This window comes from Tripterygium wilfordii, chromosome 16 (assembly GCF_013401445.1).
Source record: "Tripterygium wilfordii isolate XIE 37 chromosome 16, ASM1340144v1, whole genome shotgun sequence".
NCBI lineage: Eukaryota > Viridiplantae > Streptophyta > Magnoliopsida > Celastrales > Celastraceae > Tripterygium > Tripterygium wilfordii.
This window is the reverse complement of record NC_052247.1, coordinates 4,421,784-4,442,296: the sequence shown is the minus strand read 5'-3', so window position 1 is coordinate 4,442,296 and position 20,513 is coordinate 4,421,784. Positions and strand designations below refer to the sequence as shown.

At 38.8% G+C, this 20,513-nt stretch overlaps 2 protein-coding genes, 1 long non-coding RNA gene and 1 other non-coding gene across 6 annotated transcripts; all 4 read left to right on the top strand.

Moving 5' to 3' along the window:
* The first annotated feature begins 980 nt into the window (after positions 1-980).
* Positions 981-2,295, top strand: LOC119980647 (chlorophyll a-b binding protein 4, chloroplastic-like). The gene is made up of 3 exons (XM_038823437.1): positions 981-1,312; positions 1,407-1,822; positions 1,909-2,295. The coding sequence occupies exons 1-3, from the start codon at positions 1,098-1,100 to the stop codon at positions 2,043-2,045; spliced, it is 768 nt and encodes a 255-aa protein (XP_038679365.1). The 5' UTR covers positions 981-1,097; the 3' UTR covers positions 2,046-2,295.
* Positions 2,296-9,686: 7,391 nt separating this feature from the next.
* On the top strand, positions 9,687-15,117 carry LOC119980594. 3 transcript variants are annotated; one of them, XR_005463908.1, is made up of 4 exons: positions 9,810-9,824; positions 10,175-10,249; positions 14,240-14,597; positions 14,696-15,117. It is a non-coding gene; the product is annotated as an uncharacterized LOC119980594 (long non-coding RNA). The 3 variants fall into 3 exon arrangements; XR_005463907.1 differs by lacking the exon at positions 10,175-10,249 and having other exon boundaries at positions 9,687-9,824; XR_005463906.1 differs by lacking the exons at positions 9,810-9,824; positions 10,175-10,249 and having other exon boundaries at positions 13,739-14,597.
* Positions 9,947-10,018, top strand: LOC119981595. The gene has a single exon (XR_005464200.1). It is a non-coding gene; the product is annotated as a small nucleolar RNA Z267 (small nucleolar RNA).
* A 3,687-nt stretch (positions 15,118-18,804) lies between the features above and the next one.
* Positions 18,805-19,854, top strand: LOC119980696 (uncharacterized mitochondrial protein AtMg00810-like). Its single transcript, XM_038823490.1, has one exon. The coding sequence runs from the start codon at positions 18,805-18,807 to the stop codon at positions 19,852-19,854; it is 1,050 nt and encodes a 349-aa protein (XP_038679418.1).
* Positions 19,855-20,513: the final 659 nt, after the last annotated feature.

The window sequence follows — 20,513 nt, the reverse complement described above, 5'->3', positions numbered from 1 at the left end:
CCATAATTAAGATACGTCAAACGCACCTCACAACATTGCACCACAGTTTTAAAAGTGATGCGCCAAACAACTTTTTGAGTTCCAACTCACCTCACAGCACCACAGTTTTATAACTCACAGCACCGCACAACACCTCACCGTAGTTGACAGCACTCCCAAACAGGCCCCATATCTTTGACACCACATCGAAACATCAGACATGCCCTTGACACAAACCTACATTTCTCATATCCTAAACGACGCATGTTCCCTAAAGTATATTGTATAAGCAAAATCCTTCACAGTTAAAAATGATATTTTTCTCTCTCCCTTAAGCTGAGTGCCCTCTTCCCTCACAAGATTTCCTTTTCTCTCAAACAGTATAATCGTATCTTGGGTAGACAGCCAAGCAATGCATCACATCATTCTACACTCGTCTCTCTCTTTCAAGCTCTTGCATCCACTGACTCGATCGTTGGAGTCTATTTGATGGCACATCACCGATGTTCAAGTCTTCAAGGTTTTCGACTGTGATCTGTCACTATTTATGGGTTTTGCAAATTATTAGTAACCTGTCTCATTTATTATTTGATTGTACATCCGAGCATCTACAATAATGAAAATCGAAGAAATTAATATTTTAATAGAAAGATATTTTTGATGTAGTTGATATTGGATAAATATATTGTAAATAGTAAAAAAAAAAAGTATTTGCGTCATCTAATGTTGACAGCCACATGCCATGCAATAATTAGCTGACATGTTAGGATTTCAAACCCAAAATATGCAATCTTTTGACGTTGAACAACATGCAAATCCACAGGATCTTTTATGACCAACTACAACAACGAAACAGATTTGTGGATATGACATCAAGATAAAGGGATAACCCTCAAACCCTTCATTGGATAACCTGGAGCCCAAAAATCCATCTCAGCCGTTTGATTCACAAAATCTTGCAAATGAATAGTCCCCTTTCAAAGACCAAGCAGAGCCACAAGGACACCTTGAAATGAAAGTACAAAGGCCTACATTCACAACACCATAACCACACTAACAAAGTCACCACTAACTCCTCCAAACCCATCTTCTCTGCCCAATCTTTTTGGCCGTGAAAGATGGCAACCGTCAGCGCACAGGCCTCCGCCCCCATGTTCCAGCCGTGCGTGTCGAGGTCGAGGTTCCTTACTGGGTCTTCTGGTAGACTCAACAGGGATTTGTTCATCAAACCAATGGCATTTTCTTCCTCTACCACCACTTCTTCTCTCAAAATTGAAGCCAAGAAAGGAGAGTGGTTGCCTGGTTTGGCCTCTCCAGGTTACTTGAACGGCAGGTACCCAAAATCTGAACTTGTTTATTACTGTCATTAACATTTGAATTGGAAAAAAAAGAGTACCATAACTGTTGTAAACTTGTTCTTCATCCAGTCTTCCAGGTGACAATGGGTTTGACCCTCTGGGGCTAGCAGAGGACCCTGAGAACTTAAAATGGTTTGTTCAGGCGGAGCTCGTAAACGGTCGATGGGCGATGTTGGGTGTAGCAGGAATGTTATTACCTGAAGTTTTCACCAAAATTGGGATAATCGATGTCCCAAAATGGTATGATGCAGGGAAAGCAGAGTACTTTGCATCATCATCAACACTGTTTGTAATTGAATTCATTTTGTTCCATTATGTGGAGATCAGAAGGTGGCAAGACATAAAGAACCCAGGAAGTGTAAATCAAGATCCAATCTTTAAGCAATACAGCTTGCCTCCTAATGAATGTGGGTACCCTGGTGGGATCTTCAATCCTCTGAATTTTGGACCCACTCTTGAGGCTAAGGAGAAGGAGATTGCCAATGGTGAGTAATAGTAGAGAATTAGAGTTTTTGTTAAGATTTAGAGTCAGGGTAGTCTGATTCTTGATGGGTTTGATATTTTTTTGCAGGGAGATTGGCTATGTTGGCATTTTTGGGATTTGTGGTTCAACACAATATAACTGGGAAAGGACCATTTGACAACCTCTTGCAGCATGTGGCAGACCCATGGCACAACACCATTATCCAAACACTTAGTGGCAACTAGAATCTCAAAAATGCTGGATTTCTTTTGTAATGGTGATTGGGGAAATAATGGGTTGTGTTGGTGGGGATTCAAGAGCATCAATGTAAACAAGAAACCTTTGATTGTACAGGAGAGAATTCAGATGGCATTTCTTATGATAGGTGAGGCGCCTAATTAGATGCATTATGGTATCATCATTTTATCAAAGCAAGAACCAGTTACACCTACTGCTTGTACCAAAACAAATATATTCAGATGACACTGTCTATTAGATAGAGACCCTCCCCCTGCATGATGGAATGAATAATCACATTGTGTGTATGCCCAATCATACCATAGTAAATAACTGAAGCTATAATTAATTCTAATAGTTCTAATATTGATAATAGTAGGGTGCCTTAAAAGGTCTGTGGGAGTTTTGAAATCACTTGAATCTACAATCGTTGAATAGTCAACTTTGTTGATGTAGGGTTGTTTGCAATCGATGAGACCTGCAACACTTCAAACAGTTGAACTGTTAGAAGCTCCTTGACCGAACTAGTGGTGTCGGTCGAAGAGACTCCGATGATCAGGCCAATAACAAGGATAGGAAAAGGGATGATCATGGATGGAGACTGGCAAATGATAGTGTTTGAGCTGAGTATTTAGGCAGAGAATAGTGATGGAGAATTTAGACTAACTGACTAAGTGTTTTAGGCTTATTTGTGCTCGCCCCTTTCCAAAATAGGGAAGGACTATTTATATATATTGTTGTAACAAGTGGTATGTTACTTTTGGTAAAAGTAATGTCTTGGGCCTTGGGCCCATGCAAGTTGGTTGTTTTAATAGGTAAAAGTAGTTTTCAGAGTTAATTTTAGGAGAATGAATTTTTTGCAATATAATTCTTCTCACAATCGGAGGTATATATAACATGTACATATCTCTTAAACACAAGGAAAAAGAAGTAAATCTTGGGTAAATCTTTGACTCCCTAACTAAATCTTGGGTAAATCTTCTAACACTCTATTCAACATAAATCTTTGACTCCAAAAAGTAAATCTTGGGTAAATCTTTGACTCCCTAACTAAATCTTGGGTAAATCTTCTAACACTCTATTCAACACTCCCCCTCAAGGTGGTGCATAGACATCGTACATGCCCAGCTTGACAAGTGAATCAGCAAACACTGAATTTGACACTGCCTTGGTTAACACATCAGCCAACTGATCTTCAGTCTTCATATACGGAACTTCAATTATTTTTTCTTCTAGCTTTTCATACACGAAATTCCTATCAATTTCCACATGTTTAGTCCGATCATGTTGCACTGGGTTCTCAGCAATTTTAATTGCTGACTGATTATCACAATACAATTTCATTGGTCTTTTAATGGACAAACTCAGCTCCCCCATAAGCCGTTTGAGCCATAACAACTCACAAATACCTTTCACCATTGCTCTATATTCGGCTTCTGCACTAGACAATGAGACAACTTTTTGCCTTTTACTTCTCCAAGTAACCAGATTTCCTCCAACAAAAGTTAAATACCCGGTGGTTGATTTTCTTCGGTCTCCTTTACCTGCCCAATCTGAGTCGGTATAGCCCCATACGTCTGCATGCCCATTCTTAGAAAAGAGTAAGCCTTTTCCCGGTGCAGATTTTAAATATCTCAGAATTCTAATAACTGCATCCATATGTTGTTTACCAGGATTGTGCATAAATCTACTCACAACACTGATCGCATATGCAATATCTGGCCTCGTATGAGACAAATAGATTAAACGTCCAACTAACCTTTGATATCGTAATTTGTCTATTGAAGTTTGATTCGAAGACTCTTCCAATCCATGATTTTGTTCCATAGGAGATCCAATTGGCTGACATCCAAGCATACCAGTTTCTGTTAATAAGTCAAGCATATACTTTCGTTGGGACAAAAATATGCCTTGCTCAGAACGAACAACTTCAATGCCCAAAAAATATTTTAATCCTCCCAAATCCTTCATATCAAATTCAGTTGACAAATAGTCTCTCAGTTTACGCATTTCTTCAGAATCATTGCCTGTCACTACCATGTCGTCAACATAAATAATGAGAGCTGTTAATTTATCACCAACTCTTTTCAAAAATAAAGTGTGATCTGCATCACTTTGCTTATAGCCGAATCTTCTCATAGCAAGTCGGAATCGACCAAACCAAGCTCGAGGAGATTGTTTCAACCCATATAAGGCTTTCTTCAGTTTACACACGACACTTTGATCACCTGGAGCTTCATATCCTGGGGGCAGAGACATATAAACTTCTTCTTGTAGGTCACCATGTAAAAAAGCATTTTTTACATCATACTGTTGTAGAGGCCAATCAAAATTTACAGCTAGGGATATTAGGACTCGAACTGTATTAATTTTTGCAACAGGAGCAAACGTTTCCTGATAATCAACCCCATACGTCTGGGTGAATCCTTTAGCCACAAGCCTAGCTTTATACCTATCAACCGAACCGTCAGGCTTGCACTTGACGGTGTACACCCACCTACAACCAACAGCTTTTTTTCCTTTCGGCAACTCCACCAATTCCCAAGTTTGATTTTTCTCAAGTGCTATCATCTCCTCAGTCATTGCAGTTGCCCATTTTGGATCCAACAACGCCTCTTGCACTTTAGTAGGAATATCTATGGCAGTCATATTACTGACAAAGCTTCGGCATTCCTTTGACAGTCGGTGAGTGGATGCATACTGAGCAATAGGATATTTCACTTTTCGCACAACCTCTGGTGAAAATCTATCTGGTGGTACACCACGAGTACTTCTTGGTGGGAGTACGTATCTGTCAGTTTCAATCGAGACACAAGTATTATCACAAATATTGTTAGTATTAACATCAGACTCAATGCTTACCTCAGGAGGATCTGTACGAGGAGTATCGGGAGTGGGTACTAGCGAAGATGAGAGAGAGGGAGCTTCAGCAACATTATCGGGAATTTCAGAATTAGGAACTTCAACACACAGTGGATCAGGAAACAACTCCATCCAATTCGGAGCTTCAGCAACAGTATCACCACTCGGGTCCGGAAGCTTGGAATTGGGTGAAGAAAAAAACATTTCATGTTCAGAAAAGGTGACATCCATAGTAACATAGAACTTACTTGTAGGAGGATGAAAACACCGGTAACCCTTTTGTGAAGGATGATAACCGACAAATACATACTTGAGGGCACAAGGATCAAGTTTCGTGCGGAGATGTTTCTGTAAATGTACAAACACAACGTAACCAAACACCCGGGGAGGAAGTGTGAGGTGCGATGGCAGTGTGACATAGGATGCCAATTTATCAAGTGGTGTCTGAAATTGTAGAACACGAGTGGGTACCCTAGTCAAAAGATATACAGCTGTGGTAACAGCTTCTTCCCAAAAAGTGGTGCCATGTGGGCTCCAATAAGGGCAGCACGTGTAATCTCCAAAATTTGTCTGTTTCGGCGCTCAGCAACACCATTCTGTTGTGGTGTATAAGGACAAGTGGTTTCATGCAAAATTCCATGAGTCTGAAAATAAGCTTGTAACTCCTGATTTACAAATTCACCACCATTATCTGATCGAAGAACTTGTAAATTAGCAGAGAATTGTGTTTTGATCATGGTATGAAACGTGCGGAAGCAAGCAGCCACATCACTCTTATGACGCATAAGGTAAAGCCAAGTCATACGAGTGCAATCATCAATAAATAATACAAACCATCTAAAGCCAGTAGAAGTAGTAACAGGGGCAGGTCCCCAAACATCCGAATGAACCAACGCAAAAGGCACAACTCTTTTGTTAGAACTATCAGAATAAGTAGCACGATGACTCTTGGCCAAAACACATGTATCACACTGAAAATTTGAAGGTTCACATGTAGAAAATAAAGTAGGAAATAAATATTTCAAGTAACCAAAGGAGACATGACCCAAACGATGATGCCATAACCGAATCTGATCTTCTGATGCCCGAGATGACCCTTTTGCTGATAGAGCTCGTCCCATACTGACATCTTCCACATAATATAATCCCTCTCTCTTAGTACCACGCCCAATTATCTCCCCGCTGCAGAGATCTTGAAGGAAACAAAAGGTAGGATATATTAATACTAAACAATTTAGTTGTGTAGTAACTTGTGGCACAGATAAAAGATTATTGGAAAGAGCAGGAATCAATAAAGTGTGCTCCAAGGATAATGAAGGAGTTAAGTTAACCCTTCCAGTGCCCGTAACCGGATATGAGACACCATTGGCATTGGTGACAGTAGAGCAATTTGGTAAACAAGTATCATGTAATAAGGACGCATCAAAGGTCATATGATTAGTCGCACCAGAGTCAAGAATCCAACCGGGATCTTTTTCAGAATTTGTTGCAAGAAGGGCTAGACCAACACTACCTGACTGTTGGAGAAGAGTAGGATCTACCACAGAGTGAGTGATATCAACTGGGGTAGTGGAAGCCATGGTATCCATTGAAGAAGGAGTCGGTGCCACTGGGACTGTAGATGAGGATGAAACAGTTACGGGAGACAGTGAGGTGCATAGCGCAACTTTACCACCTTTTCGAGCCTGTAATCGCTCTTTGTGAGCCTGCCACCACTCGGGATATCCATGCTTTTTGAAGCAAGTATCTACAGTATGTTTGGTGCTGCCGCAATGAGTACATTTACCACCAGTAGGTACTGAAAGTGACAAAGAACTTGTTGGAGTTCCATATTTTCGAACTACCATAGCCATCTGAGGAACTTCTGAAGGCATCATTGTATTCCGACGAAGTTTTTCACGTCTCACAGTTGAGAAAGCATTATTAGGTCCAGGTAGAGGATTAGTACGAAGAATATCTCCTCGAACAGAATCATATATATCATCAAGCCCAGCCAAAAAAGAATAGACTCGATCTTCATCAATTTCAGCCATTCGAGTCTTAATCACATCTGGCTGAGTAAAGGTAATTGGACGACGATGATCAAGCTCCTGCCAAATAACCTTAAGATCGGAATAGTATGTAGCCACAGGTCGCCCTGCCTGCTTAGTTGCCATAGCTTTTCGAGACAGATCATACAAAATAGATTTATCAGCACCCTCAAAATATGTTTGAGACACAGCATCCCAAACATCATTCGCAGTGGGTAAACGAATAAAAAGATTCATTATATCGGCCTCCATAGAGCCAATAAGCCAGCCTTTTACAGTAGCATCCTCCATCATCCACTTGTTATATGTAGAGTCACTAACAGTAGGTTTCGAGGTCGTACCTTTGAGATATTCCATCTTTCCCCGTCCAGCAATGAACATAGTAACCACCTGAGACCAGAGAGTGAAATTTGAGCCATTCAGTTTGATCCCATAAGGAATAGAGGTTGGTTCTTGAGTTGGCGTCACCACAGGTGGAACTATAAGAGCACCAGATTCAACCATGAGTTGTTTGTAATTTCTAGATGAGATTCTGATTCAATGGTGCAATCGGCACCTGTTATGGAAGAAGCAATCGACTTCTGTCGGATAGTCAGACCTGGTTGGAGCAGTCGGCCCCTAGTAGCTACGGTGATGGTGAGGTAGTATGTTAAGAGAACTTGCTCCGATACCAAGTTAATTTTAGGAGAATGAATTTTTTGCAATATAATTCTTCTCACAATCGGAGGTATATATAACATGTACATATCTCTTAAACACAAGGAAAAAGAAGTAAATCTTGGGTAAATCTTTGACTCCCTAACTAAATCTTGGGTAAATCTTCTAACACTCTATTCAACATAAATCTTTGACTCCAAGAAGTAAATCTTGGGTAAATCTTTGACTCCCTAACTAAATCTTGGGTAAATCTTCTAACACTCTATTCAACATAAATCTTTGACTCCCTAACTAAATCTTGGGTAAATCTTCTAACACTCTATTCAACATTCAGTAAGTGGTAAAGTAGATCTATAAAGTAAAAAAGGAGTGATTGAGATAGGCTAGGCGCCTGAAAAGACTTTAGACTGGCCAGGTGTTACAAGGAGATAGGAATAAAATGTCTTTATGAGAAATGTATATGCATGCTTTAACTGGCAATGTAAGAAAAGAATAATCAAACCTGAGGTCATCAAACCTGTCAAGTGGGGTCATCAAACCTGTCAAGTGGGGTCATGATAGTTATGCCATCCATTCATACCAAAGGATCCATTTTGCAGCTGTTTATCAAGTGGGCACAGGTCAAAAGGTGATATGGCGTCTAGTGGTTCACTTATTGGCTCTACGTTGGGTGGTTGTCAGGTGGTTTGTCAGATTTTAATACCTTGTGTGCAGACGGATGTTTGTCTAGTAGGATGGTCTGGCATCTGTTATGGGTGGCAATTATAATGCAAGCTGTAATGATGCCTGATGGATGTCAGACTAGTGACGTCTAATGTGATCAGTTGGAGGGCCATGGGCCTTGATCTAATGGAGCTAGAAAAATAGACAAGGATATTGGGCCTAAGTGTTTTAGCAAGGATAGGAAAAGGGATGATCGTGGATGGAGACTGGCAAAGGATGGTGTTTGAGCTGAATATTTATGCAGAGAATAGTGATAGATAATTTAGACCAAGTGTTTTAGGCTTATTTGTGCACGCCCCTCCCCAAAATAGGGAAAGACTATTTATATATATTGTTGTAACAAGTGGTATGTTACTTTTGGTAAAAGTAATGTCTTGGGCCTTGGGCCCATACAAGTTGGTTTTTTGATAGGTAAAAGTAGTTTTCAATAAGTTGTAAAGTAGATGTATAAAGTAAAAAAGGAGTGATTGAGATAGGCTAGGCGCTTGAAAAGACTTTAGACTGGCCAGGTGTTACAAGGAGATAGGAATAAAATGTCTTTATGGGAAATGTATATGTATGCTTTAACTGACAATGCAAGAAAAGAATAATCAAACCTGAGGTCATCAAACTTATCAAGTGGGGTCATGATAGTTATGCCATCCATTCATACCGAAGGATCCATTTTGCAACTGTTTATCAAGTGGGGACAGGTCAAAAGGTGATATGGCGTATGGCGCCTGGCAATTCACTTATTGGCTCTATGTTAGGTGGTTGTCAGGCGGTTTGTCAGATTTTAATACCTTGTTGCAGGTGGATGTTTGTCTAGTAGGTTGGTCTGACATCCGTTATGGGTGGCAGTTATGATGCAAGTTGTAATGACGCCTGATGGATGTCAGACTAGTGACGTTTGATGTGATCAGTTGGTGGGCCATGGGCCTTGATCTAATGGAGCTAGAAAAATAGACAAGGATATTGAGCTAAGCCCATAAATAATGATGTTGGGCTTGAGCCCATGTTAGTGTGCTGATGGCCCTAGACAATTTATAGACTTCAATTGGGCTTGGGTCCAACTTAGGAGATTAGTGGGCCTAGTTGAATTTTGGCCACTACAAGTTTGGTTCCTAACCATTTATAGGCGGATGTGACTATGTGAGAGGCAGGTGCTGCGGGCGGCAATAGCAGTGAGGAGCAGGTCACTTGTTCTACCCCAAATCCTTTGGGCATTATATGGTACTGATCCTAATTATGGGCTGGGCTTGGGTCTAGTGCCTTACTCTTAAAGCCCGCTCGTCCCAAAAACCTAAAAACTATTGAGAAGTACTGGAGATTGGAGGAGAACTGATAGTAGGGTTGATTCGTAAATTACATAAAACATCGCGGCGCATATGAAATATCAAGCATCTTCTTCTAATTTCTAAATCCGACTTCGTGGTGCTTTGTTCTATATATAACCGGCGGAAGCCCTAAACCCTAGCTTTGCGCCAATGTAATTCTTCGTGAGGAAACCTGAGCGTCCTTCTTCCTTCTCTTATGGTAATACAGTATTCTTAGTTTTGATTGATTGTTTGCTTGCAGCTGCAAGATTTTTGTCGATGGTTATGCTGTTGTTGTACCGATTTTTCTCTTACTTCCGTTTGTTTGTGTAAAATTTGTGCCATGTGCCTATGATGGGATTAAATATACTTTGAGAGTTATTTCTATGAAACTAATTTAATCTGAGGCATTCAGGCTTCTTTTCTTTCTGTTTTTTTTTTTTTTTTCTTGATCTCGTTCTTCTTGATTGCTGATGGGCTTTTCAATCTTTGTTTTCCCAAGTTTTGTAATGCGATTGCCTGTAGTTAGAGTAGATGATTTTCTGCCATGAAACTTGCTTTTTTTTGAAGCTTTTGTGGGAATGTCTCTGATGCTTGATGCATATGAGAAATCTGCCAACTTTAGTAGCTGAACTTCGGAATCTTGTATGTATTGTAAGTTTAATGCTATTGTTGCTGTTTTTCTTTTTAATCTTTACTTTCCGGTAGCTCATACGAATTATTTCCTCTATTTCTGTATTCAGCTTGTCTGCTTTTGCAAAGCGATTGTGAATTTTGAGGTGATTGAAACCAACTTATTTGGATTGTATCCATCTGAATGGCCTGTCCGAATTGTAAGGGAGAATTGTTAGTCTTTTCTTGGTGCCTGACATGGCTTAGTATGATTTTTATTTTATGTTTTAATATTTAAACTGAGGTTGATTTCATTTGGGAATTACGGTTCTTGATAACCTGAATGCTTGCAATTCTTGTGTTGTGAATTCATGAGTAGTAAGCATGTAGTGTTGTGCACGGTTAGTTACACGTGTTTAAGTTTAGAAAGTTGGATAAATTTTGAGGACGAAATTTTTGTTTAATGGGGAAGGATGTAATACCCCGTATTTTGTGGGTTCGTTAAAACGAACAAGTGTCCTTAGTAGTAATATCCATTTAGCCACATAGGGTTGTAGAGGTTATAATTGTAAATTTAGAAATATTAAAACGTAATGGATTTAATCATAAGAATATTCAATGGAATAGATGATGGCAGAATTGTAATTATACAAGTGGCATAAATGTAAATTTTAGAAATTGAAGGACAGGATAGTCTTTTGAAAAAGAAAACAAAATAAAACAGAAATAAAATCTGAATTTATGAAATAAATCTGAATCGATTAAGTTAAAAAAAATAATAAAAAAATAGAAGACAAAACCTAACAAGAGTGCTCTCACGGGGAAGCTACAACACAAGCCTCCTCTAGTCCTCTTGCTCTTTCGTGAATAGCTGCACGACAACCTCTTCTCCACGGCGGTGAACAGCTTTCGGCCACCCTAGAGACTCCGACTAGCTACTACCACAGCCAAGTACATTCACCTATTTGATTTCTTCCTCTTGTTTCCTAGATCAAGAGATTTGAACTCCTCTTTGATCTTGCTTGGCTTTGCAACAATGTGGGGTTTGACACCATAAATATATTGTTTTTGTCCACTAAGAACTTCTTCAAATGTCTCTACGCTTGGGTAAATACTATTATCTCAATAGATACAAATTTAGTTGAAAATTGTTAGATTACAATATTAGGGTTCTTCACCCAAATTGAAGGTTTTATTAAATTGATGTTAGGTTTGATAAATTAAGTCATAATATATTATTTTTCATTAGGATGACTCATTGGATAGTACTTGTAACTTATTGCTTAATCGTGTAAAGTTGTGTCTACAAGAGGTAGGAAAACTACCACCCTCTTTGATAAATCTTTGTATGTCTTGTATATAATCATTGTATGGAATTTAAAAATTTATAAAATTCCTACAATGAATTAACACGAGGCATAGAAGGAATTATCAAATAGGGTAGAAGTTTTCCCTACAATGATTATATATAAGACATACAAAGATTTATCAAAGAGGGTGGTAGTTTCAGTACATCATGTAGACACGACTTTACACGATTAAGCAATAAGCTCCAAGTACTATCCAATGAGCCAACCTAATGAAAAATAGCATATTATGACTTAATTTATCAAACCTAACGTCAATTTAACAAACCCTCAATTTGGGTCAAGAACCCTAACATTGTAATCCAACAATTTTCAACTAAACTTGTATTTATGGTGTCAAACCCCACTTTGTTGCAAAGCCAAGCAAAATCAAAGAATTGAGTTCAAATTTCTTGATTTAGGGGACAAGAGGAAGAAATCAAATGGGTGAATGGACTTGGCTGTGGTGGTGGCTGTTCAACGCCGTAGAGAAGAGGTTGCCGTGCAACTATTCACGAAAGAGCAAGAGGACTAGAGGAGGCTTATGTTCTTAATATTCTTCTTGCCTTCAGAGAATTTATCTTTTGAATTACTTCTTTTGGGAATTTTCCTTTTTTTATTAAAAACAAGATACAGTTTGTGCAAGTGAAGATAAAGGGTGGTGGTAGTGACATCCTTAGTATTGATATTTGTACTCAAAATTTTTTTAGATGCCATGTGTATGGCATTAAATGTTTATTGGTGTAGTCTAACGTGCACGTCATCTCAAAAAATTTGGGGTGCAAATACCAATTTGAGGGGTGTTAATACCGCCACTTGACATAAATCGGACAGAGACATCAACACTCTGCTTGAGAATGATGAGTTGTCTTTGGGAATCTCTCTGATGCACATGACATTTTACTCGGCTTTCTCATGACATTTTACTCGGCTTTCTCTAACCCATTTAAATTGCTTAGGTTTCTGTTTCATGCATTGTTACATTTTCCTACTTCTTGTGTAGCTTATATTAATGTCCTATTTCTTTTATTAATGTTTAATGGGTGCTGGTTGTTTATTTATGCCAATTTCTGGTATAATAGAGTTTTATGTTGGCCTGTGATGCAATTTAATGCACGTATTATCAGATAACTAATGATGATGTCTAATTGTCACTACCTTTGAGGCCTAAAATAAGCAGTTGAACTTGTTTTCACTTTTTCTGCTCGTTTTTATTTTAATTATTGCATTTTCTTTGATTTATGTACGATTTTGACACTACAGGAAGGATTCTAGGGATTTTGTATGTTTTTATGATTTCTTGGAAATAATGGTTTCTAACATTGAGGTTTTGTAGTATATCAGTTGTAGTTCATGCCTCCAAAATAATAACACTTGCAGTCCTGTTAGGCCCGTTTTAAGTCTTTCCTTGAGGTTTTTTTTTTTGTTGTTAAATAACACTCATGATATAATTAAATAGCAATATAATGTTGAACAACAATTATTTAGCAAAATAGCATTTGATGCTACTCCGAGTAACGTCATTTGTACTAACAATGAGGCTACTACGAGTATTTATCATTCATTTTTTATAAAAATTGCCTAATGATATTGCTCTGATATGCTTCTTTAATTTTTTTTTTTTTTATAAAGATGATGTTAACAACAACGTCATTAATTTGTTAGATTAATGATGTTGTGAGTGTCATTATGCTTTATGATTTTTACTTTTCAATCTTGTTTTATTAGGAATGAAATGTGGGGTTCAGCGCCCTCGTTTGAACCAATCATTTCATTTCCCGAAGAATTCTCATGTTTCATTCCTAATAAAGATTGAAAAGCATAAAGTATAATGACACTGTTCACAACATTGTCATTAATCTAACAAGTTAATGACGCTGTTGTGAATAGGGTCGTCTTTATAAAAAAAAAATTAAAGATGTTGATCAGAACGTTATTATTATTAATGATGTTACTGGTAATAAATAGTATCATTAGGGTTTTTTTTTTTAACGGAGAGTAGCGGCATTGTTAAATTCAAGTACAAATGACGCTATTTGGAGTAGCGTCAGATGTTATTTTGCTTAAATAATTGTTATTGGGTGTTGTACATCAAATAAATTGACCATGTAATGTTATTTTGGAAAGAAAAAAAACGCGTTTCCATGCCTTTTGATTTGTTCTGCATTGGTTCTTTAACTTTATGTCATGTCAGATTATTGTTTCTGAATTCAATTAGACAGCCTTGTGATTATCCCATAAGAACGGAGATTTGAATGATGCTATTGTAGTAGCCTAATTATCATTGGGCTCCAAAAGCATCTTGTGTAATAATGTCTCAGGTTGAATATGAAGGCTTGCATTCTGGACTAGTGTTTTTGTATTGTTGTCCAGGTTTTTTCCTGGGATATATAGGATCATTGTTTCAACTTTCATGTGGGTTCTGATTATTACAGAGTAATTGAACTTCCATTATTTTGGGGTTGGATGTCGTAGGTGTGTCTGTGCGCCATTGACGTTTTATAAACTTAATCTTTAACTTCTCTGTTTCTATATTACCCATTTTTAGCGACAGCAGTTGAGGTGGTTCAATGGGACTAGCGTATTCTTGTAATAAGTGGAGTGATGTATTTGGTTTAAATAAATTTTAAGCTTCAAAGTTTTGGCGTTGCTTTGTTAGCGTTTTTTCTCTTTTAAGGTATGATCAATTTAAGTGAATGCAAGACCTTCGGGGAAGGTAAGAATACAGAGCAATGGGAGTCTGCTATGGTTTCTATGCCATCAAGAAGGATAAGGGAAATGTTGTTAATGGTCGGTAACCTATATGTCTCATGCTTGCATCGTTTGATTAGGCATTTCATGGCCTTTTTTCTGTCTTGTGGTTGTATTGAGAGGGAGGGGTGGAGAGTAATTGTCAGAGTTTAGTGACGACGGACAGATGGTCATGGAGTTGGCGGCGGCAATTTGCGATGGTGCTGCTGGTGCCGGCAGAGGCAGTGGTAAGGGGACTTGGCCAAATGGTGGTTGCACGATGAGCAAATTGTGCTGCTGATCTGGTATTTTAATGGAATACTAATAAGAGTAAAAGTGTTTTTAATTTTAATTTTAAGTTAGTTTGCATTTAATGGTATAGCTTACCCAGATCTGGTGGCAGGGAACCGGAGAGAGCATTCTCATGAAGAAATAAGTCAACAAGCTCCGAACAATTTCCTATGTTTGGCGAAATCTCCCCCGAAAGCATGGTGGTATGTACTGCTAGGGTCTGAAGCTTGCTTAGTTTACCAAGTGAAGCAAGTATTGAGCCAGCTTTCCAAGCTCAACTGGAGGATTCCAACTTAAATTGTTGTAGAATAGGAGCAAATTCAGAAGGTTTGTGCAATTACCAGTTCTGATAGGATCTCCCCGATTAAATTCAGAAAGGTTGTGGGTTTTGTTTATTAGTGGTGTGAACTTAACAACTTACAATTTCGTATTTTACAAGTAAAAGGCATTTTGGTCAATTCATTATTTTTTGGGTGTAAATTTATAAAATATGATGTGCAAATAAAATCTCGTTGTTTTTTTGGTATCATGCTACTTAATTGAATAGTTAATACATAACATTATCATGTCGTGTACATAGTAAATAGAGGTTCTTAATCACTGTTATACAACTTTGCTAGTTGTCCTCTAGATTGCAATGTCACAAGACATATCAACAGGACATATCAGCAGGTCAAGGTATTTGGTGGGACTCTTTGGAGCCCTTTTTCTTTTATACAATACAACTCTATATTATTTTATCTTTCCATTGGATTGTATATAGGGTGGTTCTCCATCTTTGTAAAGACTTAAGAAAATCAATTACCTTTTACAGACAAGTTAGTATTCTTCTCTTATTCCTCATTATTTCAAGCTTTACATGGTATCGGAGCTTTGATCCAAGTTTTCGATTTTCACTTTCTCATCATGTCTACTACACCTCCAGCCATTCTTGACGGGTCTGCTACAGTTACCAATATTGGTGCTTCATCGTCAAATCCTCTTGACGATCCATTCAATCTCACTGCAACAGATTATGCAGTGACCAAAATCATCTCCATTGTGCTCACAGGAGAAGATAATTATCATGTTTGGAGCCGTACGATGCTTACGGCACTTGAAGCTCGCAATAAACAGAGTTTTGTTGATGGTGTATTGTCTAGCGTTGTATCAAGAGATTCTCGATATGCCTCTTGGAAACATTGTAATAGCCTTCCTGTTACTTGGTTCCTTAATTGTATCTCTAAGGAGATTACTGGTAGTCTATCCAGCAACACCTCTACGCGTGAGCTGTGGTTAGACTTGCAGACCCGATATGCTGCTTCTAACGATACTTGAATCTATGAGCTTCGCCAAGCCATGGGAAATACCCACCAGGGTACTATGAGCGTCACAGAGTACTACACAAAGCAGAAGGTACTATGGGATGAACTTGTCTACTACAACACCTTTCCTGTTTGCACTTGCGGTTCCAAATCCACACTCCAACATCACCAACAGAAGGAGTATATCATGTTCTTTCTAATGGGTCTTAATGAAGTTTTTTCAGTCACTTGCAGTCAAATACTCTCTATGGATCCCCTTCTTGGGATCTATAAATTTTTTTCAATGATTCAACATCAGGAACGCCAACAGAACATCACACATATTTCCCCTATTCCGACAACATTGTCTCATGACTCATTCGCCATGGCCGTTAAAACATCAACTCTCCATGACTCTGCACGAACGAGTCCTTTTGTTCCTTAAGGACGCCGTGAGCAATTATCTTGCAATTATTGTCACAAGCAAGGGCATACCATTGACAAGTGTTACAAACTCAATGGGCACCCTCCTAGTCAGCCCAAGCAATCCCAACGCTATGGAACCAATTCTAAAAGGGATCATGGCCATGTTACTCATCATGTATCCTCTGAAATTATTCCACCACCTTCTTCATCTGCCTTACAAATGGGCCCTGAATTGTGTAGTCAACTTCTAGATTTCCTCAAGCTCAATTCTGCAAATGCCTCTCAAAGTACCTCCTCTTCTGCCTCTCCAAATCGAGGTAGCAACATTCATTCTCCTCTGTCATCCATTTCAGCAGTAGCAGGTAACATTTCCAAATCTTCTTGTGATGAGTTTTCTTCTTGTCCTACTTCTTTCATTTCTTGGATAATGGACAGTGGTGCAAACGACCACATTGTATGTTCCATTAATTTTCTTGATTCTATGACTCCTCTTGTTGATTCTTTTGTCACTCTGCCAAATGGGGACAAACATGTTGTCACACATATGGGTTCCGTTTCTTTACCTGGGAACATTGTCCTTACTCAAGTACTCTGTGTCCCTTCATTCAATGTTAATTTGATTTCAGTGAGCAAGCTCACATCTTTGTCTTTGCTTGAACTCAATTTTAATTCTACATCTTGTCTCTTGCAGGACTCGAGCACATTGAAGAAGATTGGAATGGGGAGCGTGCTTAAAGGCCTTTATATTTTGCGGACCTCATCTTCAAACAATGTCAATTCTGTTTTGGCATCTGCAACTACCTCTCACACTTCAATGCTTTGGCATCATAGATTAGGACATCCATCCCTCTCTGTTACTTCCCTTTTGCCCAAGCCTCAATGTGAACATTTTGATTTTTGTTCAATATGTCCTTTAGCCAAAATGAAACGGCAACCTTTTGCTGTTAGTGTAACTAAAACTCTCTCTCCTTTTGAGCTTCTACATGTTGACATATGGGGTCCTCATTCTACAATTTCCATTGATGGATATAAATATTTTTTTTCACTTGATGCATTCAAAGGGTGAGACAAAATTTTATATCCATCAGTTTTGTGAATATGTTGAAACTCATTCCATACCAAAGTTAAAATTTTACATTCTGATAATGGCCTTGAATTCAAATTGTTTGACTTCTTTGCTACCCATGGTATAGTCCATCAAATTACCTGCGTCTACACACCCCAACAAAATGGAGTCGTATAACGCAAACATCAACATATTCTAGCCACTGCTAGAGCACTACGGTTTCATGCAAATTTACCTGAAAATTTTTGGAGGTTTTGTGTTCTTACAGCTGTTCATCTCATCAATCGCCTACCCTCACACCAACTAGACAAACACAGCCCTTTCCAAATTCTCTTTCACAAGCCTCCCAACTACAATGAACTTCGTGTTCTTGGCTGCCTTTGCTATGCTTCTGTTCACTCTCATCTTCGTTCAAAATTTCAAGCTCGAGCTCGAGCTCGTGCTTGTCTCTTTCTCGGATACCCTTATGGAACGAAGGGATATCGCTTGATTGATCTTGAGTCCCATGAAATATTCATCACACGGGATGTGGTATTTCATGAGACCAAATTCCCATTTTACCAACCTCCACAATCCGCTGCACCTGACAACGATTTTTCATCTCCAACAATTCCTATTCCTTTGTCCTTGGAACACAATCTGGTCCTACCTTCCCATATTTCCCACCAATATTGTCACCATCCATTGAGCCTACCGACATCATGGAACCCACTCTCGCAGACACAACCTCTCCTATTGATGACATGTTGGTTTCAACTTCCCTATCCCCTCCTATTCATCAATCTCATAGACAACGACGACCTCCATCTCACCTACAGGATTATCACTGCAATCAAGCTTCATGCCTCACCTCATTCCAATCTCCTCCTATGCTTGAGTCTCTGTCTCCCATTTCCATTGGTAAGCACCTTGCTCATAAAATTTTTTCCACCTCTTATAATGCTTTCTTGTGTACTATTATTGCTCATAGAGAACCCTCTAGTTTTAATGAGGCAGTGCAGGATCATGTTTGGTGTCAAGCAATGGATGTTGAGTTACAAGCTTTGAAGGATAACCATACATACATGGGATTTAACTTCTTTACCAAAGGGTCGTCGTGCCATTGGATCCAAATGGGTCTACAAAACAAAATTTCACTCTGATGGCACTATTGAACGCCATAGGCACGTTTGGTAGCACAAGGTTTCACTCAGAAGCCAGGTTTTGACTATACGGAGACTTTCTCTCCGGTTGTGAAAATGGTTATGGTTCGAATTTTCTTGGCATTGGCATCCATGTGCAAGTGGTCTTTACATCAACTCGATGTGCAGAATGCATTTCTTAATGGAGATCTCCATGAGGAGGTATGCATGACACCACCTTCGGGATACGCGACCCCTCCTTCATAGTCAACTTTGGTTTGCAAACTCAGGAAGTCAATTTATGGTTGAAGCAATCCTCACGTCAATGGAATGCCAAGTTCTGCTCAGTTTTGGTTGCCTATGGTTTCCAGCAATCCAAATCAGATTACTCCTTGTTCACTTTGATGGTGATTTTGTGGCATTTCTTCTATACGTAGATGATATGGTGATTCGTGGCACTAGTGAGGCACTTATCAAGAAGATTAAAGATCATCTTCGGTCATGTTTTAAACTCAAAGATCTTGGCCCCATGAAGTATTTTCTTGGCCTTGAAATTCATAGATCGAACACTGGCTTGATGATCAGTCAACGCAAGTATACATTGGATCTCCTTCGAGATTTTCAGTGTATAGATGTCAAACCTCTTGCCTCTCCTACTGAATTGAATGTACACCTTTCTGTTGATGATGGTTGTTTGCTTCCAGATCCCAGCATTTATCGTTGTTTAATTGGCCGGCTTACATACCTCACATTAAGTCGTCCTGATGTGAGTTATGTTGTACACAACTTAAGCCAATCTTTACACTCTCCTACTGATCAGCATCTTCATGCTGCTTACCGAGTTTTGCGATATTTGAAAGGATGTCCCGGGCAAGGCATTTTCTTTCTTTTGGCTCCATCTTATGAATTACAGGCATATTGTAATTTAGATTGGGCTTCTTGCCCTGACTCTCGTCGATCAGTAAGTGGATTTTGTATCACTCTAGGTGGTGCTCTAGTGTCATGGAAATCTAAGAAACAAGTTACTATTTCTCGTTCTTCCGTTGAGGCCGAGTATCGTGCCATGACTAATACTTGTAGCGAGCTTGTTTGGATTTCTGCTTTGCTTCGGGATCTCAATTGTGTTCATTCTCAGCCTATCTCCTTATATTGTGATTCTCAAGATGCTATTCACATCGGTAACAACCCGGTCTTTCACGAGCGCACCAAGCATATTGAAATCGACTGCCATTTTGTGCGGGAGAAAGTTCAATTTGGTTTGGTGCAACTTCGTCATATTGCCTCCACTGAGCAACCTAGTGATTTCTTGACAAAACCTATACCTGTTCGTCAATTGCTTCATTTGTTACGCAAGCTGAACGTTCCTGATTCTTGACGTTCATCTTGAAGGGGGGTGTCACAAGACATATCAGCAAGACATATCAATAGGTCAACAACTCTGTAGGATGGCGCAAGACATATCAGTAGGTTAATAACTCCGTAGGGTACATTTTCTTTAAGCGGGAGTTCTGGTATTTGGTGGGACTCTTTGGAGCCCTTTTTCTTTTGTACAATACAACTCTATATTATTTTATTCTTTCCATTGGATTGTATGTAGGGTGGTTCTCCATCTTTGTAAAGACTTAAGAAAATCAATTACATTTAGAGACAAGTTAGTATTCTTCTCTGTATTCCTCATTATTTCAAGCTTTACATGCAATCCTTTGGTTGCTTAATTGAAGTCGATGAACATTATTTGTATCCCGTTTTTTACTAAGTACACCCCATTAACTCTTTTAAAAACACACTAGAGTGGGGTGTACTTAGTAAAAAATGGGATGCAAATAATGTTCATCATTGAATTCTCTAGATTGTAATTCTTTGGTTGCTTAATTGAATTCTCTAGATTGTAATTTTTTTTTCAATAGGTATAGATGTAAGAATACCCAGAGTTAAGAAATCTCCTCTTCATTTTCACCACTACCACATCTGTCACTGTCATTGTCCACCTCGATCACCGTCATCGTCCATCTACATCGTCGCTCCTCCACCATC

What these genes read in the sequence shown, in the direction of transcription:
- LOC119980647 (XM_038823437.1), top strand. Translation starts at nt 1,098, where the DNA reads ATGGCAACCGTCAGCGCACAGGCCTCCGCCCCCATGTTCCAGCCGTGC. An exon ending in CCAGGTTACTTGAACGGCAG is followed by an intron (nt 1,313 to 1,406) that starts GTACCCAAAATC and finishes TTCTTCATCCAG; the next exon opens with TCTTCCAGGTGACAATGGGT. An exon ending in GGAGAAGGAGATTGCCAATG is followed by an intron (nt 1,823 to 1,908) that starts GTGAGTAATAGT and finishes ATTTTTTTGCAG; the next exon opens with GGAGATTGGCTATGTTGGCA.
- LOC119980696 (XM_038823490.1), top strand. Translation starts at nt 18,805, where the DNA reads ATGGAATGCCAAGTTCTGCTCAGTTTTGGTTGCCTATGGTTTCCAGCA.